The sequence below is a fragment of the Mus musculus genome, chromosome 1 (genome assembly GCF_000001635.26).
Source record: "Mus musculus strain C57BL/6J chromosome 1, GRCm38.p6 C57BL/6J".
Lineage (NCBI taxonomy): Eukaryota > Metazoa > Chordata > Mammalia > Rodentia > Muridae > Mus > Mus musculus.
The window spans coordinates 140,569,626-140,593,434 of record NC_000067.6 but is presented as its reverse complement, the minus strand read 5'-3'; the positions used below and the strand labels follow the sequence as shown (position 1 = coordinate 140,593,434).

The 23,809-nt window shown below is 34.9% G+C and overlaps 1 protein-coding gene and 1 long non-coding RNA gene across 22 annotated transcripts in view; one reads left to right on the top strand and one right to left on the bottom strand.

The window, feature by feature from the left end:
• Window positions 1-23,259, top strand: part of 4930590L20Rik (RIKEN cDNA 4930590L20 gene) — an 86,227-nt gene extending 62,968 nt beyond the window's left edge. Inside the window, exon 4 of the long non-coding RNA NR_040604.1 lies at window positions 22,904-23,259. This is a non-coding gene — a long non-coding RNA (RIKEN cDNA 4930590L20 gene). The remainder of the gene's footprint in view (window positions 1-22,903) is intronic.
• Window positions 1-23,809, bottom strand: part of Kcnt2 (potassium channel, subfamily T, member 2) — a 368,389-nt gene that overhangs the window by 20,611 nt on the left and 323,969 nt on the right. For 11 of the 21 annotated variants that reach the window (XM_017320506.1, XM_017320508.1, XM_006529562.3 and 8 more), the window contains 5 exons: window positions 22,952-23,053; window positions 19,757-19,840; window positions 18,578-18,706; window positions 14,960-14,980; window positions 9,116-9,416 (listed from right to left, as the gene is read on the bottom strand). In XM_017320506.1, the coding sequence (XP_017175995.1) occupies window positions 9,116-9,416; window positions 14,960-14,980; window positions 18,578-18,706; window positions 19,757-19,840; window positions 22,952-23,053 (637 nt within the window). Of the gene's footprint in view, window positions 1-9,115; window positions 9,417-14,959; window positions 14,981-17,964; window positions 18,084-18,577; window positions 18,707-19,756; window positions 19,841-22,951; window positions 23,054-23,809 lie in introns of those variants that run through there. The other 10 variants (XM_017320507.1, XM_030253999.1, XM_011247996.3 and 7 more) reach the window with 6 other exon arrangements.

Below are 23,809 nucleotides of genomic sequence, written 5' to 3'. Positions count from 1 at the left end.
ACAACATTTCTGAACTGCAATACAAGGAAGATGATTTTGAACAGAGAGCCTCTTGCTCAGTGTAGATACAGCCATTCTCCATCATTAACAGCAAGTCTTCACTTTGCTTTTGGATATAGGCTACTGGCTAGTGTTGCTCTCATTGTTTGTCACAAAGCTGTCTAGATAATTATAAGTTTTCTGATAATGGATGCAGCTATTTTTTCAATAGTTTGTCTTCCTCAACTAGCTTATTTTAACACATCACACTGAACACCTGTGTTGTGCAACTAGCTGTAAGAATGATATTGAACATGGTGGTAGTATACGTAGAGATTTCACAAGCTTTAAATCAAGGCTAGGATGGATGTGATCACACTCAGAACCAGCAATTACAGTTTCTCTCTTCACTCCTCAATGGCTTGTCCTCACAGAAGATGAATGCCATCCATCTGATTTAAGTTAAAAAAAATTGGTGAGTTCAACCCCATTCTTTCAAGTTTGCCTACAAGTCTGGCACAGTCCGGCCTGTTCCTTATCTGCCACTCTTCATCTTAGGCCCTCAGTTCTCTTTGTGATACTGGACTTGAGAATGAATAAGTGTGTGTGTGTGTGTGTGTGTGTGTGTGTGTGTGTGTGTGTGTGTGTGTGTGTAATCTCTATTGTAGACACACACCAGACCACATTCACCAACTGTTTTATTGGCAACACACCATTGCTTTAATCTCAGTCAGTTATTTTCTGTGGTTATATTTAGCTTATTTCTCAATTCTATATGAGAAATAGAGTAGATTTGATGGATTATTAAGAGCCTGCCTTAATTATCATTAACCATGGCAAACATACAAATATATTGTGTTGAGTACTTACTGGAAAACAGATTTTCCTTATATGTATTTTCATGGACCAGAGAATCTAGATTCTATTTCCTAGCATCAAAAACTATATTAATAATCTATGAATATACATTGTCAAGAGAGCTAACCTCTGGCCGTACAAAGCTGAAAAATTCCATATAATAAAAATTACTGCCATTGAAATTGTTTTGCACACAGTGGAAAAAGACTGGCAATTCAACAAATGGTGCTAATAAAACTAGACATACACTTACAGAACAATGAAATTAGACTCATGTCTTTCATCTTACACAAAACTCAAATAAAAATGAACAAAATATTTCTATTCAGGATAGCAATGTGGAGAAGACCTTTCTAACAGGGCTTTAGTGGGATAGGGAACAGTGAATGGGACTGCATGAAATCCTTGGCACAGCCAAGGGAACCAAACACATAGGCCACAGAATGAGAGAAAAATCTTTGCCATGTACTTCAGACAAGAGACTATTAGAAAAACTTTATAAAGAACTGCAAAAAATCAAATACTCCCCAAAGTGTCTAGGACTTGAGAAGACAAATTTCAAAAGAGAAGTACGAGTGAAAAATATGTCTTTTAAATTTTCTTTTATCAACTTTTGAGACTATAATACAATTATACAATTTTACCCTTTCCTTACTTCCCTCCAAGCCCTTCCACAACTCTTCCATTTTAATTGTTGTTGTTGTTATTGTTGTTGTTGTACATGCTTATGTGTGTGTATATGTGTGTGTATGTATATGTGTTCTTAAATACATAAACAGACTATTCAGTCTGTACAATTTCACTTGTATGTATATTAAACCAAGAGTTGACCATTTGTTATTTGATAACCAATTATGTGCTGTTCCCTGGGGAAGATTATTTCTCTTGCTCTCAGCATTCCTCAGTTGCTTGTAGTTCTTTGTGTAGAGGGTTGAAGCCCCATGACCTTTCCCTCTTCCACGTGATTGTATCCATTGATGTGATTTCAAAATATATATTGGTGAAATTTTATACCTGATGTTTTAGAATACAGTTTCATAGCAACTTTCAGGAGTATCGGATGCAAATTTTTACAGAAAATTATATTGACCAAATAGGAGTTTTAAAAGTGGTCAATATTCATAGCAATCAAGAAATTGGGAATTAAGGGTACAAGGTAGATTATAAAAATTTAAGGATATATGAGGAAACCAAATGAAATAACACCATTTTATATGCAATTTATAGCTTTTATCCATTTGATCCCACATTAGTTAATAATGCTGCTTCTAGGAGACATGAATTATTAAAAACATCTCTAAGACAGGCATACTTTCATAAATGTTATTGATTAATAAGGTCCCAGAGTCACCCAGAACAATAGAGGCCACTGACATAGTTCTTGGTGGTCCATCATAACTTGATGATAAGTCTCTATTGCTGAACACACCATACAGTTTGGTTGAAGAACAGAGAGAAATGAATCTTGAATTAACCTGGACACTCTTCATTCTTTTTTTTTTAAGTCTCTCTGTCTTTGTTTTTATTGGATATTTTATTTATTTACATTTCAAATGCTATCCCCTTTCCAATTTTCCCTCTGGAAACCCCCTATCCTATGCCCCTTCTCCCTGCTTCTATGAGGATGCCCTCCCCCCTCCACGCACGCACTCACTCCAGCCTCCTCTGCTAGCATTCCCTTCCACTGGAGCATTGAGCCTTCCCAGGAGTGAGGGCCTCTCCTTCTACTGATGCCCAACAAGGCCATCCTCTGCTACATATGTGGCTGAAGCCATGAGTGCCTCCATGTGTGCTCTGGGAGCATCAACCTCTGTATTTGTCAGGCTCAGGTAGAGCCTTTGAGGAGACAACTATATCAGGCTTCTGTCAGCAAGCACTTCTTTCATCCAAAATAGTGTCTGGGTTTGGTGTCTGTATATGGGATGGATCCTCTGGATGACCTATCCTTCAGTCTCTGCTACACACTTTTTCTCCATAATTTCTCCCTTGACTATTTTGTCTCCCATCTCTAAGAAGACAGAAGCATCCACACTTTGGTCTTAACACTCTTCCTTCTTGTTCCCTGAGTAGTGTCACATGGTACGGTACAGGCTGTTCATGGAGAAAATATACCAGTTGTTTTTTTTTTTTTAATTTTTTTTATTACATATTTTCCTCAATTACATTTCCAATGCTTTCCCAAAAGTCCCCCATACCCTCCCCCCCACTTCCCTACCCACCTATTGCCATTTTTTTTTTTTTTTTTGGCCCTGGCGTTCCCCTGTACTGGGGCATATAAAGTTTGCAAGTCCAATGGGCCTCTCTTTCCAGTGATGGCCGACTAGGCCATCTTTTGATACATATGCAGCTAGAGTCTAGAGCTCTGGGGTACTAGTTAGTTCATAATGTTGTTGCACCTACAGGGTTGCAGATCTCTTTAGCTCCTTGGATATTTTCTCTAGCTCCTCCATTGGGGGCTCTGTGCTGTGGACACTACAAATTCCAAACTGACCCATTAAGTAAAATGTTCTCACTGGTTCAATAATTGTAAGACTATTTATAAGGGTAATTATTTGTTCTCATGACTATATTTGTAACTTCATGGAGAAAGCACAGCCAAGTACTAAAAATAAGCTCAAAATCTATGGCTAAGGAAGTGATAGCTCTATTGATAGGTTTATTAACGATATTAATATATGTTATCTAAATGGTCATATTGTCAATCTGCCTTCAACGTACTTATGTTTGTATTATAGGTTTATGCTTCCCCAATCTTAATCAGCAACTTTTTAATCATAGGAGGAAATGGTCAATTCAGAATTTCATTACTTTTCAAAGTGCTAAGAATATGCAATTTTAAATATTCAGCCATAAAAGGGACTTCTGTATCAAGTCAACATTCAGCAGACACCAGGGACATCCCTAAGGAGGTCTGCAGAAAGAATGTAACTGCCGGAGGATGGAGAGGAGTTCTATGAAAGTCCTGGATGCTATATACATGTATATATATTTAACTGCATAAGATCTACACAAAATCAATCAAGTTAAAGATTCCAGCAAGAAATGTGGAAGTCCTCCCAAAAACCTGCCTCTAAAGGATGAGCTAGGTAGATAATGAGTGTCACTGGAAGATACTAATTTCTTTAGGAGTGTGGCAAATGGTATACTTTCCATTCCTCATTATTTGGCTCATACCCAAGCACATATACTAGCAACACTAATTAGCACTTAGTGAGTTAAATAGACAAACAAACAAGAAATCCATAAAGAGCATTATTTTGGGAAGGAGGTGTGAAATAAGAAGTCTAGGAGGAATTAAAGTGTGGGGTGGTTCTTTATATTATTTAAAATTTTCACTTCATTAGTTTTTGGCATTTTAAAAAAATACTCTCATCTGCTTTGGGGTTTGGTATATTTTTATTTTTCTAAGTTCTTAAGGTACACCATTAAGTCATTAATTTGTATTCTCTCTGATTTCTTGATAAAGGCAATTAGAGCCATATACTTCTCCAGTGAGTCCTTACTGATTGTGACTTAGAAATTTTGTTATATTGTATTTCAAATTTCATTTTATCCTAAAACATTTTAAATCCTTATCATAATTTTAACTGTGACAAATCCATTATGTAATAGTGGGTATTTAATCTCTGTGAGCTCATGTTGTTTCTATAGCCTATTTTCTACTGTAATTTGAAGCTTTAATCTGTTGTAGTCAAATAGAATACAAAGAGGTACTTCGAATTTCTTCCATTTGTTGAGATTTGCATTATGGCTCAATTTGTGGCCTACTGTGCAGGAACTTCAATTGGCTAATTTGCTGTTTTCACTAGAGACTGTTACTATGAGATTGGTGGGGCCTGTTACTGTGCAGACACAGGTAGCCTGCCTCTGCACTTTTTTTGCTGCTGGAAGAAATTCCTCTCCCCACTCCCAGACTCCCCGCTTTTTCCTCCAGGTAACACAGCCTTTCTGAGAAGACCTGATCTGGCACTGAAATATTGCTATCCCAGTTTTCATAGAGGCACTCCCTAATGAACCCCTCCCCCACGGGGTAGAGCAACAGATGCCTGCTTGAGAATAGAAAAGCAGCAACCTCCCTTGGTCACCCTCCCCCCCCTCCCCCCAACCCCATTGCCAAGGCTGGCATTCTCACTGATACATGGTTGAGCACTTCCCAGTGCAGTTGGTGCCTATCCTTGGGAAGAGCGATGAGATAAGGGCCATTAAAGGAAGGTAATCAAGAGTCCACAGACAGCTGTAGCTAGTTGTAAAAACACAATAGTTCTTGATAGTACAAAAAAGTTATTTCTCAGGTCAGAAGAGTGTCCCCTCCCAATTGCATGATTCAGCCCCACTGCCTGAACAAATGATGTCCTGTTTGAAAGATGACTTCCCTTGTCACCTCCCCGTGTCACCCTAAAATCCAAAGAATTCCTGATTATGCTTTTATAAAACCCCCTAGACAAGGGGTCGCACTGCTGTGGGAAGGTTTGTGATCCGAATCTTATTCGAATTAATAAAAGACTCTCTTGTTTCACGACATCGGGTCAGCAGTTCTTAGAGTTCTCTTGGGGATCCTGCTGTGACCTGGATACAACGCAACAGTTGTTGTTGTTGTTGTTGTTGTATCTTTGTTTGTTTATTTGTTTATTTTGTTCTAGAGAGTATGGGACGCATATTGTCTTAATTTTCCATACTGCTTGTATATTTCTGTTGGGACCAGTGCATATAGCATTAGATCATTGGTGGTGTCTTTTGATATGAGCTTCTGCACTAACATACACCAACTCTTCATGTTGAATGAGCAAGTGGATCTGTCTTTCTCTTACCCTTACTTGGCTAGTTTAGTGTTTAGATACTTGAAGATCAGTTTATCAAGGAAAAATTATAGCCTTTGGCGCATCAGTGAGTGCTCTAAGTTAGTAGAGATGGTATATAGTTCAGGACTCGTGACAAGAAAAACAGAGTGGTTCTGTAGCTGGTCTTGAGAACATGATGGTTTGAATTTTAAAGGTCTACATAGTTGTATTGTCTGACCTGAAGAATGAAAAGGCAGCCCAGTGTTAAGAGCAATGTTTAGGATGATTGCAGTAGCTGAGGTGTGACATCTGATTGGTGGAGCTGATACTGTCTCTTTAAGAGTGTTGATACTCATGAATCTGAGTGCAAGTTCAGCTGGTTGTAGCATCTGATCTTATGGATCAGCAGGCTATCAGGGTGATTCCCAATCCAATAAAGTTAGGAGGCCAGCAAGCAGCCATGTGAAGCAAATGCCTGTGGAACAAGCATATGTCCCACTGAGGGCCTTAGTGAGATCAGAGTAAGGAATTTAAATAATTGAGAGAGGTGTGTGGCTCAGCTCCTCAGACAAGGACAGTGAAGGTAAGGATTCTAATTGCAGAGAAAGTAGGCCTTCCAGAAGAATCTGTAATCTAATATCTTAACAGTATTCATCTACATGGAAATCAGAAAACTTCTACTCTACGCATGCCATGCTTATATTTTCTTTTACTTAGAGGCACTCATATTTATATCTACTATACCTAAGTATCTGCCACTATTGCTCATGCTACCCAAATATGGTTTACAGATCATTCTGTGGGTGCAGTTATCTCAGTGGTACCAATGACTATTTTCAGTTTATACATAAGAAAATTGGAAAAAAATTGTGCAAGCACATAAAAATTAACATATTGTTCTAACAGTGTTTTGTGAACTTTATAAATAAGGAGTTCTTGTCTGAGTCAACACAATTCCTAGTATCTTAAAGAGTTCCTTTCCTATTACTAGAAACACTGTAGTGATGTTGATTTTGTGGATAAAGTTATTATTAAGGGAACTGGTCTAGAAGGCCATGATACTTTATATTCTAAATCCTGTTCTCATAACCTGAGATCACAGGTGTTCAGTAAATGCTGTAGAACAGAAAAATGCATCTTTGTGTACACATATGAATGCGAGAGAGGGTAGAGAAAATAAAAGGACAGAATGTTTTCCACTATAAGAATTATCATGAGCAAAAAATATTATCTAATTTCCATACAAATAGAATATGAGTAAATCCCATGGTGCCTAAGAAATACTTCCATATAAATCCTTGCTGCTTTCTCAGGCAATGCACACGTAGTAAGCTCAAGCATTTTCATATTTCTACAAGTCAAGATGCAGTATGCCATTGTGCTTACACACTAACAGGTATTTATAATGTTCTTGAAACAGCTGAAATTCAGAGGAATAATCATTTGATAGATCTTTTGATTAAAAGATAAAATAAAAAACCTCAGCAATCTGTAAAAGCTAAAGATAGAAAATTAATTTGTTAAAAATCAAATCATCTCAGACGTCATTTTTATGGGCAAGTAGCCAGTAGTGAATTTCTGTAATGTCATTCTAAATTTTGAATTTATATCTAATGTAACATATTAAATGCATTTCTTTTAAAATTTTGGGCACAGATGTGTCTTCACTGCAGTTAAGAAAAGCACAGTACAAATGTCATTTTATGACGAACTCTGACTGGTGCAAATTCAAATGGGAGTCTTTGAGCTGAATCATCCACCTCTGGGAGGAAAATCATGAAGAGAAAACAAGTCACTGCTCAAATCGCTCTAAGCAATTATGAAAAAATGTATACAAAACACCCCAAAATCCCAAAAGCAACTTCTTTTAAATTCAAAGTTAAATGATTAAAATGTCTCAAGATAGGAAGATAATGAAGAGGATAGGAGGAGATATGTACATATGTACAATCATATATGTACATATAAGTATATATAAACAATGAAAATACCCCATTTGTCATTGACTACTTGACTAAGTTTCTTTTTAATTAGTTTTACATTTTCTTGAATTTTATATGTGATGGCTGAATCTACATCATCTTTGTCTCTTTGTTTCCCCAAATTCCTCCATTCCCTTTCCAATATGAGTAAATTTTAAAAATTATTGCTTTATATATGCATATGTATGTATGCATACATACATGCACACACATATATATGTATATGTATATATACCCTACTGAGTTCAATAATTTTTCTTATATGTGCATGTGCATGTATGGAGATCTGTACTGTATGGAACTAACTATGGGGGAATTTGTCATAAAACCAAAGGATTCTGGCTCAGTAAGCATCCACTGGCATCATGTCATTTGACATCTAATAGTGGAGCTGTGTGGAATTTCCTCTATCCCTATGGCATGTCTACAAGTTTTGTTATTAGTCTGTTAAGCACATTTCTGCAATAAAACTTGAATAATGATAATGCCATTTCTAACATGGTCAGTGCATTGCTTCATTAATTTTTTAAATTTAAAATCATTAATATATAAAATGGGAATTATTTAAAAAGCTTGTACTATATCAATTAAAACACTATTTCTATTTCAAAAATAAAGCTTTCAAAGCCATAGACTTCAGAAAAGAATAACTAAGAAAACTGATCTTTTCCAAGGAAGAGCACACCAATTGGTTGTCCAGAGCCAAATGGTGGGCACATAAAATATACACACAAGTGGTACAATATGAACTGAACAGGTTATATTTAAAAATACATGTCTATATGCATATACATATATGAATGCAGTAACATATAATGGAAGAATAAGCCATGAATTTGAAGGAAAGCAGGAAATGGTATATGGAAGAGTTTTAAGGGAAGATATGGAAATGAGTAATGTTATAATTATATTAGAATCTCAAAAAATTAAATAGAAAATTAATAAGCCCTTTGAAGTCTTTCGTTAAACTGAACTTAATTTATATGTTAGAGTTCTCCAATGGCTACTATAGTTAGTTACTTGCAGTACCTCAAATTCATTCCATCTCAGGATCTAGAATTTAGATAGGTAAGATATTTGTGTCTACTGTGTATTTATGTGTGCTGAGAGGGGGGGGGGGGAGAGAGAAACAGAGACAGAGACAGGGAGAGAGAGGCAGAGAGATATTATATCCAGATAGACCTATGTAAATCTTAGCTAGGTATTAGACAATCCAGAAGTTTTAAGGCTTAGATTTTATAGGTCCAAGTGGAAGCAAAATCAAATTTTATGAATAATTTAAAGTAGGGTATTGCCATGCTGGGTCCAAACATTGCCTAATGAACTAATGCTAACCATTTTTTAGCAATATGTTTGTTACTTAAATATTGCACAAGCAAAAAATGAGATTTTCTTCAAAGTGCCATGTACGTACTCTGCCAAACAAAAATCAGTCCTTTCCTACATCAAAGTTGACTGTGCGACGAGTAACAAGAAGAAATAACAGGCTTAAGTGTATAGGAGTTTTAAAGAGCATACCGTAGCCCACCGTCGAGAGGCCCAGGTGTTTCATTCTGTTTTTCACAAGTTCAGCAAGCTCCTGTCTTTCGGATCTCCGGTAGAGGTTCAGTCGCTGTTGAGTTATTTTTTCTGCAGTTTTACCAGAGTGCTTCGGCCCTTTTCTGCTCAGCCTTCGGGCCCACTGCATGCTCTTCCTCCGCAGCAAGGGATGGTCCGACTGGTCACTAGACGTTGAGTTGCGGTGAAGGCTGCGGTGGTGCCCTGGGTCTTTGACATCTTTGGTGTCTTCCCACTCTTCCACACTAATGGATATTTGAGACTTTAAGGGAAATGAATATGGACAATTATGTATTTTAGGAATAGTCATTGCCTAGAATTTAAATAACTTGTTTGCATGATCTTGGTATAATTGTATATCTACATGTGAGAGTTTCCACAGTAAAAACAAAATAAAGGCATTCCATTCTATCATCGTTTACTAATCAACTTGCCGAAACTTTTCTGGAGCTCTTAATTGTTAAAACATCTGGATCTTCCCAGTGCTAGTCCTTTCTGTTTTTATGTGACTATATATATATACATATATATATGATTGTTAGATCACAGGTATTTTAAACATATCCCATGATATTTTATAACTCCATTTACATACAGTCCATGAAATCTACATGTTAAGTCTGCCTTAACATATCATATCAATGCATGAGTTTGGGGTATCTCTCCATTTCTGAGGTCTTCCTCAATTTCTCTCTTCATAGATTTGAAGTTCTTGTCACACACGTCTTTCACTTGCTTGGTAAGAGTTACACCAAGATATTTTATACTATTTGTGAATATTGTGAAGGGTGTTGTTTTCTAATTACTTTCTCAGACTGTGTATCATCTGTATATAAGAAGGCTACTTTTTTTGAGTCAATATTATATCCTGCCACTTTGCTGAAACTATTTATTAGCCATAGGGGTTATCCAGTGGAATTTTGGGCATTGCTTATGTACACCATCATATCATCTGCAAATAGTGATGCCTTGAATTCTTGCTTTTTAATTTGTATCCACTTGATCTCAATTTGTTGTCTAATTGCTCAAGCTTGAACTTCAAGTACTATATTGAATAGATAGGGAGTGAGTTGCCAGCCTTGTCTTGTCCCTGATTTTACTGGGATTGTTTCAAGTTTCTCTCCATTTAATTTGATATTGGCTGTTGGTTTGCTCTATATTGTTTTTATTATGTTTAGATGTGGGCCTTGAATTCCTGATGTCTCCAAGACTTTTATGATGAATTGGTGTTGGATTTTGTCAAAGGCTTTTTCAGCATCTAATGAAATGATCATGTGATTTTTTTCTTTAAGTTTGTGTATATGGTGGATTAAATTGATGGACTTTCTTATATTGAACTACCTCTGAATTCCTGGGATAACGCTTACTTCACCATGGTGAATGATGGTTTTGATGTGTTCTTTGATATGGTTTGTGAGAATTTTACTGAATATTTTTACATTGATATACATAAGTGAAATTTGCTTGAAGTAACCTTTCTTTGTTGGGTCTTTGTGTGGTTTAAGTATCAGAGTAACTGTGGCTGTGATCTGTATGAAAAGAACGTCAAGTCTCTCAAAAAGGAAATTGAAGAAGACCTCAGAAAATGCAGAGATCTTACATGCTCATGGATTGGTAGAATTAGCATAGTAAAAAAAGGCTATCCAGCAAAAGCAATCTACAGATTCAACACAAACCCTATCAAAATCCCATCACAATACTTGAAAGACTTGGGAAGAGCAATTCTCAAATTCATCTGGAAAACTAAAAAAATCCACAATAGCAAAAACAATTATTAATAAAAGAAGTTCTGGGCGAATCACCATCCCTGACATTCATAAGCTACAGAGAAATAGTGATAAATCTGTATAGTGTTGGTCCAGGGACAGGCAAGTTTATCAATGGAATAGAATTGAAGACCCAGAAATAAAACCACACACTTATGTACACTTGATCTTTGACAAAGAAGCCAAAAATATACAATGGAAAAAAGAAAGCATGTTCAATAAATGTTGCTGGTCTAAAGGCAGTCAGTATGTAGAAAAATAGAATAGATCCGTATTTGTAACCTTGTGCAAACTTAAGTCCAAGTAGATCAAGGACCTCAACATAAAACCAGATACACTGAATCTAACAGAAGAGAAAGTAAGAAAGAGCCTTGAAATCATTGGCACGGGGGAAATTTCCTAAACAGAACACCAATGGCTCAGGCTCTAAGAACAAGAATTGATTAATGGGACCTTATGAAACTGGAAAGCTTCTGTAAGGCAACATAGTCAACAGGACAGATAGGCAACCTACAGATTGGGAAAAAAATCTTCACTATCACATCTGATAGAGGGCTAATATTCAAAATATATAAAGAACTCAAGAAGCTAATCACCAAAAAACAAAACAAAACAAAAAAAACAAAAATAAGCAACTCAATCAAAAAAATCGGGTATAGAACTAAAGAGAGTATTCACAATAAAGGAATCTTGAACGGCTGACATGCACCTAAAGAAATGTTCAAAGTCTTTAGTGATCAGAGAAATACAAAGCAAAATGACCCTGATATTCCACCTTACACCAATCAGAATGACAGCACATTTTGGTGTGGATGTGGAGAAATAGAAACACTCTTCCATTGTTGATTGGATTGCAATCTGGTACAACCACTTTGGAAATCAATCTGGAGGGTCCTCAGAGAATTGGAAATAGAGTTACTTGAAGACCCAGCTTTACCACTCCTGGGCATATACCCAGAATATGCCTCACCATGCAACAGGGTCATGTGTTCCACTATGTTCTTAGCAGTCAGACAGATTCTCAAGTTCAAACAAGCCCCTAAGGAAAGTAAAGAATGGCCTCCTGACAATGGAAATGAGTATGACAGAGAATCATTAGAGCTTAAAACTGGCAGATAAATAAATTCAAAAGGTAATAAAAAGATTCAAGTACAAGCTTCTATAAGATATCAAACAAAAAGAAAATTGTAAATGAACTCAGTCTCACAGAGTATATGAATATAAACTTTTCTTTGTTACATTTATGTGCATGTTGTATGTGTACATATGTACATGAATGATGAGTTTATGAATAACTATGATTCGTAACTTCATGTTGTCATAATTCATAAGACTTATACAGTTGCATACATTTCATATATTTACAAACATCCAATATAAAAACTCTTAAATACATATATATCTTTATTTTTCATATTTTGCTTGCAAACAAAAATTTAAAAATTCAAAGAGAATAATAAGATTGATAATACCAGAGAGTCAAATGCTTTACATTACTAAACTCAACATCTGTGGCATTATTCCAATACAGGGTTATTGACTTTATATATTATTCATCATAGATTTAATTTTGTCAACCTGAACATCCTCTAAAGTAGCAATATATGTATATGTATATATATATATATACTCAAAAATAATGCTGAAATAGGAAAGTAATATCTATGATGCTGTATATATTTAGTCACAGAATTGTACATAATTAACCCTGAACAGTTACACATTTATTTTATCTTAACCTATGAAGTAGTAATATGTTCCCAATTTCCTTTTATTTCTGCTTCACATCCATCATAGTCCAAGTTTGCACACAGCTACTTATGGAGTAGTGAAAATCTAAACCCAGGGTCAATGCAGAATAAAGAGATGAATGGTTAATGCCTAGCAACAAGGACTGAAGCACTGGCAGAGAATAACTATGTTGCAAACAAGCTCAACACACAGAAATAAATCTGACTGGAAATACTAGGTAGCTAATATGAACTAATGGTTCTTTATCATGACAGTAGAACAAAAGTGTGATTGATCTAGTGCTAGTAGAAAAAGGAAATGGGATTTGTCTAGAAGCCTCATAAAAGACCAGCAAGAGAAGAGGATCTCACTGTTTCCAATTCACAATGAGGAAAGTGCATGTACAAACGGGCCTGAATCCTCACCTCAGCTGTCTGACAAATCTACTGCTTAGCAGTGCATTCTGAGCCTGCACTGAATGCATATAGTATCTCTCAGTAGATGTTGTTCTGTTTGGGTATATGATAGATAGGATACTGGCCAGATTGATCATGCCTATGTTCTTCATATAAAGAATTAGAAGAGCTTACTTCAAATTAAAAAAAAAAAAGAAAGACTTCCAACAATATAGAGGTAATTGTTCTCAGCTAACATGCAGAGTGCAGAAAAAGATGAGGTTTTGTCAAACAATTACATAGTTTGAGTCAATTCTTATGTAGATACCCAAAGTAAATGCTGTGCTCAAAACTGATTGTGAGAGAAGGGAGTAGTTATCTACAACAGTAGAATTAAGTGATAAAATATAGACAGCCTAGTGTTCTATTTCAATTTGAAATCCAGCTCTGACATATGCTAAAGTTTGAATCTTAGTCAAGGTACCTAGTCTCAAATCTCAGAAATAATACTGCTTTTCTGCATGCAAGTTTGTTTCACTGAGCACAAAATGCCAAGATTTACTCATGTTGTTTTCTTACTAAAAAAGGCAAAATTCTAATAAAGAGTAATATTGTGCTAGCATGAATAAAAAAAGTGGAGAAATTTGACTACAAAAAAAAAATGTCCCAGCCATAAAGATCAATTGTTCCCCTTGGAGAGGATTGATTCCTAATATCCATTTGGTGGCTCATGACCATCTCTAACCCCAGGTGTAACCATTTACCACCCTCTTTTGACTTCTACATGCACCAGACACATACATATATACATACAAACATGCAGGCAAAACTCATGCACATAAAATAAAGAAATCTGAAAGACAAAAGAAAGAAAGAAAGAAAGAAAGAAAGAAAGAAAGAAAGAAAGAAAGAAAGAAAGAAAGAAAGAAAGAAAGATGAAGAAAGGAAGAAAGGGAGGAAAAAAGGAAGAAACAGAGAAAGAGAAAGAGAGAAAGAGAAAGAGGGGAAACTAGGAATTGTTAGTCAAAGGTACAAATTGCTACATGTCAAAGAAATAAATTCTGAGTATGTTTTATCAGGCACTGTGAATGAAGTTAATATTAATGTATTGTGTGCTAGCAATGCTCAGAAAGAGGTTCAGGAGGCACAGCCTTAGTTTATTATTATATATCTCAGCAAGTACAACATCTCCTGAGTTTTATCTGCCTGAACTCTGGCTTCCTGGTCTCAGTCCACAGATTCCTTTAAGAAAAGATCAGAGTTCTCTAGACACTAGTGAGGATTTGTATGATCCTTAAACTTTGGGAAAAAAAAATATTACCAGTTTTTAGGACTCTTAAAAACTGTAACACTTTAAAATATCCTCCATTATAAATGTTAATACTACAAAGTAATAAAATACTAAATTAATTTTTATAATGTCAAGGTTCAGATAGAAAAATTATTTGATTAGTATATGTTTTCGTTCTTAATGTCTTTCTAGAGCTTCAGCTTGTATTGTGAGTTCCACCTATTAGGACTGACTTTTTGAACAGATGCCTGCTAATTACAGACCACAGTCCTGTCAGTACAGACTAAGAATTTAAGAAATCACACAAAAGACAAGACATATGTGACTACTGCTAAGTAGGGGGATTAGTTTCTTGGTGTTAGCTATAGCATTTGTGAAACTGGTTTACTGAAATTCTGAAATAATGCCTAAAGTGGATTAACAAATGCAGTCCGAAGACAAAACGTAACATTATTTTGCAATCTTCTCTGTGAAAATAAAACTACATCAACATGAAAAAAATGCATGTATGTATGAACCTTTCAGAATGAAACTCTGAATGTAGTCTTTCATAGTCAATTTTTAATAGGTCTGCATTTGCATATTAAAGCACTGAGGAATGAGACAAACAGAAGGTACTTACTTGAGATCCTATTTCTCGAGACTGACACAAAGGAGGAAAAAAAATACATAAAATGCAGTTTAGACAATGACTGGACCAAACATACACAAAACAGCAACGTGGACAAAATATGACATATATCCACATTACACTTATAATGCAATAATGTCTTTGCTTTTTTGAAAGGCTTTTGATAAAAGTTAAGTAAACATGAAGTATAATTTTTCATATCTACCAAATATTCTGTTTTCTCAGATTGGATAAATATAATAGATACTAAAATATATGATCAAGAAATAACTGAATCACTTCATGAAAATAATGTTTTAAGTAATCATTTACATTATACACTAATTTTTGGTAATGATGCATACAATAGCAGTCTGAACTGACATTCAGGAAATTTATGGTTAAATACAATCTGTGTAAAGACAGAAGACATTGACTGGTATTTACTCTATTAATATAATTTTATTGTTGATAAAGGTGTTATTTTACTAAAGTCAAAATTTTTCTTACTTAAAAATTTCTTCTCTATTCACTCATGAATAACTCATCCTAAGGGGATCTCTCTGACAGTTTCCTGTTCTCCTTCTCATCTGTTATTTCCTATGCAATGCTTGGTGTTTTGCACACACTGGTCAGGTCTACATCATGGGAAAGACAACGGAAGCTTTTAACACCATGGCAGAAGACTTCCTGTGATCTGAGCAAGATCATAACCACCCCTTTAATTCCAAAAACTGAATGAAACTTCTGTTTCCTAAAATCTAGAATCTTTCCTAGATTTTACTTTGAGAAAACTGCCACTTAATCTGAACGACACACTTGAACTTCCTAAGTTTTTTTCTTTGAACCAACTGACACTGGAAAAAAAAATGATGGTAGGTTTCAATTCCTTAGACTTATTCATCTTTTATTTGTATTTACCAAAGACAATTAATTCCTTTTCCACATATAACTCATTGTCTTAACTGAGTTCCTTCACTGTAAAGATGTTCCAGCAAACTGTAAAACTGTAACTGATTGTGGATATGCTATCCATCAATCATATTCACATAATCTCCTAGTGAAGAATGAGAAGAAGTATATTCACTTTTAAAATAAGTGTCTAGAAAAAGAAACTTCACTTTACATGATGGACTTGTATTACTTCATGTGTTAGACCTTTCATGTTGGAAGAGAATATTCAACTCAGCTGTAGTAGGTAGTGTGTGTTGCATGCACAATAATATTACTTTGAAGCAGTAAAATGTTGGTGAAATGTTTAATATACTCTATCTTTGTGTCTCATGTTGCCTACAGAATTCAAATATAAATCATTAAATAAAATGTGTCAAATGATAAATTATGTTCAAAAAAATGGGAAAACAGGATCCATCAGCTTAGATCAGTTTCCTTTTATTCTGACAATGACATCCTATTAAAAACATATAAATAAACTGGAGGCACAGGGACTAAAAAACAATTTCAGTGATAATTTTATTTGTGAAGGACAATTTGTGAAGAATTAGCTAAAATGTAATTAAGTACTCTTTGACAACAACAGAGATAGCACCTATTCTTTCTAAATTTTGACATGTTATTCGGTAAACAACAAATGTTTTTTTCCAATCATACAAAATGATTGGCATGAGTATGAATGGACTCACCAAAGAAAACAATTGCTACATCTAAATTCATAAAACATAAATAATGGTAAAACTACAAAAACATCTATAGAAATCCACTTTGTAATTACCATAGCCAATTGAGAAATATTTGTATTACAATAAATGTTTATGTTCCACTTTTTAAAAGTCTGTGAAATTGTAAGCCAGGGAGCAATGGTATTTAGAGATAGGAGTGCTGGACAGTGATTAAGTCATGAAAGGTCTAGGGATCCCAGAATGCCTTGTTTCTTCTGTTCTAAGAAGATATGTTGCTCAAATGTCAAGAATCAAAAACAGACTCTGGCCAGACAACAAACCTAGCATTGTCTAGATTCCAGGCTTACCAGTCCTTACAAATGCCAGAATCAACTTTTCATTACAAAAATCTTTTACAATTTCTATTATGTATATGAGTGTGTTTGATTGCATGTGTGTATGTGTGTGTGTGTGTGTGTGTGTGTGTGTGTGTGTGTGTGTGTGTATGTGTGTGTGTGTGTGTACCTAGGAGTATATGACCCTCCTCTGGAACAGCAGTATGAACTCTTTGTTACATGAACTCTTTGTTACTGAACCATCTTTCTAGGCTTTAACATTTCCATTTTTGTAAGTCATTGAATGTATGATATGCTACAATTGAAACACTAGCAAGCTAAGAAAATGTTAAACTACTTACATATAAAAGTGTCTTGTTTTAATATTTTACTATATAATCAAAGAATATTGCAGCTAATCTAAAAACTTTAGCCATACTTGCCAAATTACTTCTTGTATTTAACTTTCTGGTATGCATCCCCAGTCAGCTACTGTTGATTGTTTCTTATTTGTACGTTCTTTTTCTGAAGTGAACCTAAGAGTCTGTGTTCAAACAAAAACTTAAATATAGCTATAGAGATGGTGGCAGAGATATTTTCAATGTCTCAGAAACAACAATGAAGTAACCCACAACAACTCAGAAAACATGGATAACATCCAGATAGGCACAATACCCACCTATGTAAAACTATAACAATAACTGAGCAAGAAAATAAATCTATATCCTTTTAACTATATTCTGACAATAAATTTCTTCTGCATGAACCACTTATTTTTTTTTATCACAATCTACTCGGATAGCTAAAATAAATATCATTGATTTGAGCGCTAAGCCTGGGGTGATTTTGCACAAGAGGAAAAGAAAAATCTAGACAAAATGTCTTTGTGATTAGTCATAACTTTGGAAAATTTGAAAGAAAATACTTCAAGGATATAAACCAAAATTTATATTAATAAATATTATATATAAATATATGTAGGATTGTATATTTATCTAAAAAATTTATCTCATAACATAATCTATCTTAAAAAGATGGATTTTCCTAACAATATAGAAATTACCTGCAACCACAGAGGTGATAAAGTTAAAACACAGATGTATTCTCAGTTGTAGGTGGTCATCAAAATTCTTCCTTCTGTATCAATAGGATCTAGCTCCCAATAAAATTACTCCATTTTTTCTAGAAAATCAGGCAAAAAGTCTGTCCCTAGACTTTTCTTAGAGCTTTACATACATTTTCAAAGTAGAAACAAAGAAACATGCATTTCAATGCTTGATGAGATTTCCTGTTTTGCTTTCTTCCAAATACTAATATGTATAGTCAAGGAATACATTAGAAACATAGGTGGTTCAGACAAGATTTGTTTCTTATCTCACAATCTCGGGGTGACTTAAAGGGTTCTGATTCTTTAGAATGTTCTAGAAGTGGCTAATCATGGATCTAGGGAAAAAACAAAGATTGGAACCCAATATCCACAGTGCTAAAAAGCCTTCTATCTAACAATACTTTGTGAAACAGTTGAGATTTTAGCTACTGAAAATGTACTCTAGGTGTTTATATAGAACCCCATTTCACTTTCCATTAAACTTGTGTGAAATCAGTCTGTATGGTTGTGAATGACTATATTCATCATAGTAAACAGCACAGTAAAAAAGGCTTTCGTAGATCCAAACCTCAGATGTCGTTAGTTTCTGAGATTCTGTTCTGTAGATCCCGATGGGAACATCTCCAGTAGAAGAACACAACTTCTGATAGAGTCTGGCATACGTTCTGATCCACAAGTCATCTTCAGTGATTTTCATCTATAATGCATATGAATGAATCACACAATCAATGTTTAAGAATAAAAATCCCAGTGGTCATTTTTCTCTTCTTCAAAACCCTGCCGGTGTATATTTTAAAAATCTCAAAGTGGCATTTCATAAAACCTTATTCACTCACGAGGCTTACTAATTTACTCCATCTCAGCTTATCCTGAGAGCACATTCTAAGGCAAGAAACATTAAGTATTCAATCTAGGCCAGTATGGCATTTTATTGATCCAGTAAAAGTAGGCAGAACAACACTGGTAGAGATCTGGGAGATACTGTAAACTTTGAAAACTTTCAAGATGGTGAAGTAACACAACTGACACTGATATTTAGGGAATTAATTATATAGAGAAAAAATAGTAAGGTGCAGAACTATTCTCATAATAGAAGTCCTATCCACTTGCCCCATTGTTCTTACATGTACAGAAGAAAATTTGTGGTAGAAGGAGCACAGGGTTCCAGGCAGGAAGCCAAGGACCTTCTTCTACACAGGTCCTTGTACAACTGATCCATTAGCAATCTACTGTATTCTATGTATTACACTCTTATACAAAACAGCATGTTTGAACCATGTGCAATACCACAGGTCTAGTCTCACTGAAATCTGAAAGGAATTGAGTGGAGTATTCCTTGATTCCAGAATATGAAGACAGTCTGAGCAGTGTATTAGGATCCCATCTCAGAGAGATAGAGGTTTGAGTGCCAGAACTTCCCTGCTGATGGACATTGTCATTGTCAAAATCTTGGACATGTCATTGTCAAAACTGATAGCTAAAACAACATCAACAATGAGGAACTGTATTTGGTTTTGTATAGAATGGTTTTATAACAATATTAATTGTAATGCTTGAGGCACAAAGAAAAAATATAATACATCTAAGGCCTAATGACCTAATGAACTAGAAAAAAATCTCAGATTAATTCTATAGACACACATGAGGAAAAAAATTTGGTTATAAACGAGTCACCAAAAGCACATAGTTGACGCTCCGATCAAACTTCGATCAGAATTCTCTCCTCTTCCAGACATGAGTAACTTACAGAACAAAGAAACCCCGATCCTGGTATGGTGTCCAGTCCCAAAAGAAGTCTGGTGATAGAAATCATATAATCTTTCACAAATGACTGCAATATAAGGAAAACATGTATACATTATGTATGTCAGACACAAAGAAGACTGGGAAGTTTGAACACATAAATGTTTCTGGAAATCTATTTCTAGCATCTCAGTAAGCCTTGGTAAAATCAGATTAAAATATGTCTCAACACTTAAAATAACCATTTATAGTAAAACCAATTATAAAGTAATATATGAAATACATGCTATTTAGAGATAGTACATATACTGAGATTGCCATACAAGGCATGGTGCTAACATGTTATATGGTTTAAAACCCAAACAAATACCTCTGATTAAAATAAAATGGTCAAATTAATAACTTTTTAAATTAATGCTTTAAAATATTTCAGCCACTCTTTTCCCAAAGATTAAGCTGCTCAGTAGTAAAATGAAACCTATTTTATACTTCCTTTATTATTTTTATTATATGTATTCTTTCCCAAACTATCACATCTTAAAATACAGTCATTTTTTAAAAAATGAATCATTATATTTTCTTAAAATAGCAATGTGTATCACTTAATCATAGAAATATAAGCTATAATATTAGCAAGCTTTTAGAGATCCCCTCATCAAATATCATCCCTAGGAGCACAAGGCTCAGGGGTCTAATCCCAGCACCAACAAAAGAAGGAAATCATTCCGAACACTTCAGAGGTCATTGTAACCAACCAAAAATCCTGAAGGATAGAAATTATTTTCTAAAATTTGTGAACTCTGAAGTCCTTTTGTTAACTGTTTGTCAAACAAATAGTACAATAAAGCTATAAGTTGTAGCTAGACTAATTTGAAGTTTATTAATATAGAAATTAATCTAACCCAGCAAATATGTTTAATATACTATAGGAAGTTTCTCTCAGATATACACATACCCATATAGACAGATCCAGTATATAGTGGATTAAGACAGGAGTATAAGGCTGGGCAGTGGTGGCTCATGCCTTTAAACCCAGCACTTGGGAGGTAGAGGCAGGCAGATTTCTGAGTTCAAGACCAGCCTGGTCTACAGAGTGAGTTCCAGGACAGCCAGGTCTACACAGAGAAACCCTGTCTCAAAACAAACAAACAAACAAAAACAAAAAACCCCTGATCTTAAACTGTGATTTTGTTTGTTTGTTTGTTTGTTTATTTATTTATTTTATGTTTCATTGTATGTGTATGTGTGCGTGTATACCACAGAGTACCTGTGGAAGTCAGAGGACAACGATGGTAATTTGTAACACGTGGGTTTCTGAGATAGAATTCAGGAAATAAGGCTTAACCCACAAGCATGTTATCATCCTGTAATCTAAAACCTGCACATTCTAATGGCGTCTTTCTGCGTTAGCTTCAACAAATTACTAACTTCTGTGTCTCTTCATAAGGCAAGGCAAAAATCAACACAAAGAAGGCCTAAAAACGATCTTTACTTCTTTAGGATCATCATATCACATGAAAATAAGACTGTAGCGCTAGAATAGTAGTTAAGTACATCTTTGCGATCCATACAAACCCTCAGCTTCAACAAATGCTCTTCAAGCATAGTAAAAAAAAAAAAAAAAAAAAAAAAAAGGAAAACAAGTTGGGTTGCAATTTTATTTTCAACAGATGAGTATACTCATATTTGGGGATCTTGGGTACAGGCCAACCTCCTGGATTACCTAGATAAATTATCTGGAAATATTAGTAAAAAGCATTAATAACAGTCATTGCTCATTGCCCACTGTGGCACCTTTTCAGACAAGCAGGTCGGTACTGACATCCATAAGGACAGGAAGAGTTAGCCCAGAGGCTCGTAGAAAATCTTCAGATATCTTGGGATTAGTTTAGTCAAGCAGACAGTTGTAAAAGAGTGCCACAAATATACAATCAAGAGCAGTGTAGACAATAAAATTTGAATGTGCTTAATTTGAGGCTAATGCTATGAAATAAAACTCTATAAATATATTTTCCCTTTAAATGGAATTGTTAAGTGAGTGTTTGACTAATCAGGGAACAGGTAACATCAATATGATGCAGCCACAGGCAAAAACAAGCAAACAAAAGCAGACCATGCTATATTTGTGTGAAATATATGTATTTTTAGATTGCTTTGTATTAGTGTACAATGCATAAAAGCAATGGAACCTTGATATTTAGGGACTAAATGGCTCTAAGTTACACTTCTATTTATATAAATTAAGCAAAAATTATCAGATGCTTAAATATCTTCAGTTTAGAATCTGGATACATTTCTATCTGCTTAAAATCTGAAAAAAAGAAGTTCTAATAAGCAATGCTAGCTTTAACTTTTTTGTTATTTTTCTCTTTAAGTAGCTCAAAGACATGCTTAGAATTATAGGAAAATACATTAATAAATTTCACATGAAACTGGTACCCAGGAATACAATTTCCAAGCCAAGCCTCTTATTTTTAATGTGGTTATTGTTATTATTGTGAGGAAGGAGAGAGAGAGAGAGACAGAGACAGAGGCAGAGGCAGAGACAGAGACAGAGACAGAGACAGACAGAGAGAGACAGAGACAGAGAGACAGAGATATCACAAATTCACAGTGACCTGTGAAAAATAGGTCAACTTCTACGAGTTAGCTCTGTTTCCATTCTTAGTTCTGAGGAAGTTATTCAGGTCTTCAAGCTTGTGTGGTGTAGAGTTTCTCTCTCTCTCTCTCTCCCTCTCTCTCTCTCTCTCTCTCTCTCTCTCTCTCTCTCTCTCTCCTTACTAAATATTATTAAATTACTTCAATTGAGATTATAATATAATTACATCATTTACTCCTTCACTTTCTTTTCTTCAAACTTTCTCATATAGTCTCCTGCTCCCTTTCAAATTTATGGTTTTTATATGGATATATGTATATAAATATATGTTTCTAAAACCAACCTACTCAGTTTATATAACCTTACTTGTATGCATGTGTTCAGCTCTGAGCATTTGACATCAGACCAAGTTATAAAATGTATTTTTGAATAAAACATTTGATATCAACATTTATGTGATTAAATACGCTGAAGCATAGTGAACTGTTTCAAATCAACTTTTAAGGTAAGAGTTTGAAACATCACTAACACATATTTTTACATAAAATCTAGGTGAAATATAAAATAACCACTTCAAAGAAAGAGCACTCGCTTGCGTACCTGATAAAGAAGGGTGTCTAACATACTGATGCTGAACACTCTTCCCGCAGCAAAAGGCAGTCGAAACATAAAGGCCAAGTTAGAACCTCGTTCTCTTTCTTTCTGTTCAGAATCAGAGGAAGAAGCTATGAGCATCTATATTTAATGTATTGCTGTGTGGGCAAATTTTCTCGGCAAATATTTTTAAAAAGGTATTCATATTCAACTCTTTACAATAAATGTGCCCCATCTTTGTTGAAAATTGATTCTTGTATATGTTCTTACAAGTGTATTGCATATGTGTGCTTAAAAATAAAATTTTAAATATCTCTTTCATTTTTATTAACAACTTTTCCAAATCTGTTGGAACATCTCATAATTGAGAAGGTTAACTTTTTCATATGTAAACAGTTATTCTTACTGTAGTAGATGACGTAATAAAACAAACAATAAAAGCAGTTGAGTTAACTCTGAACAGTTGCTAAAGTTACATAACACATCATGCTACCAAGATTTGCCTTAAAATATCATCATATATGAGAAAAACGTTATGCATATACGAACCTAGGCTGGTCTGAAATGGTCATGTTGTCCCAAATAGATGTGTTGTAGTCCAAACTGCCAAGGTTATCACATTGCAGGGTCGAGTTCTGAGAAACTAATTTCATCTTATCGAGACAGAGTTCTCATGAAAGGGATCAGTGCCCTATGAGCCAAAGGCCTTCGACCATGTGCCAGCTTTGAACTAAAATGTGTGCCTTCCACCACTCTTCATGTCACAAGTAAGCTCCCTAACCTGAGACCCCCTAAGCTCGTCAGTCTATGGTACATTGGACGTGGCACATTGGCCACATTTCAAAGTAGCAATATTGGAATAGC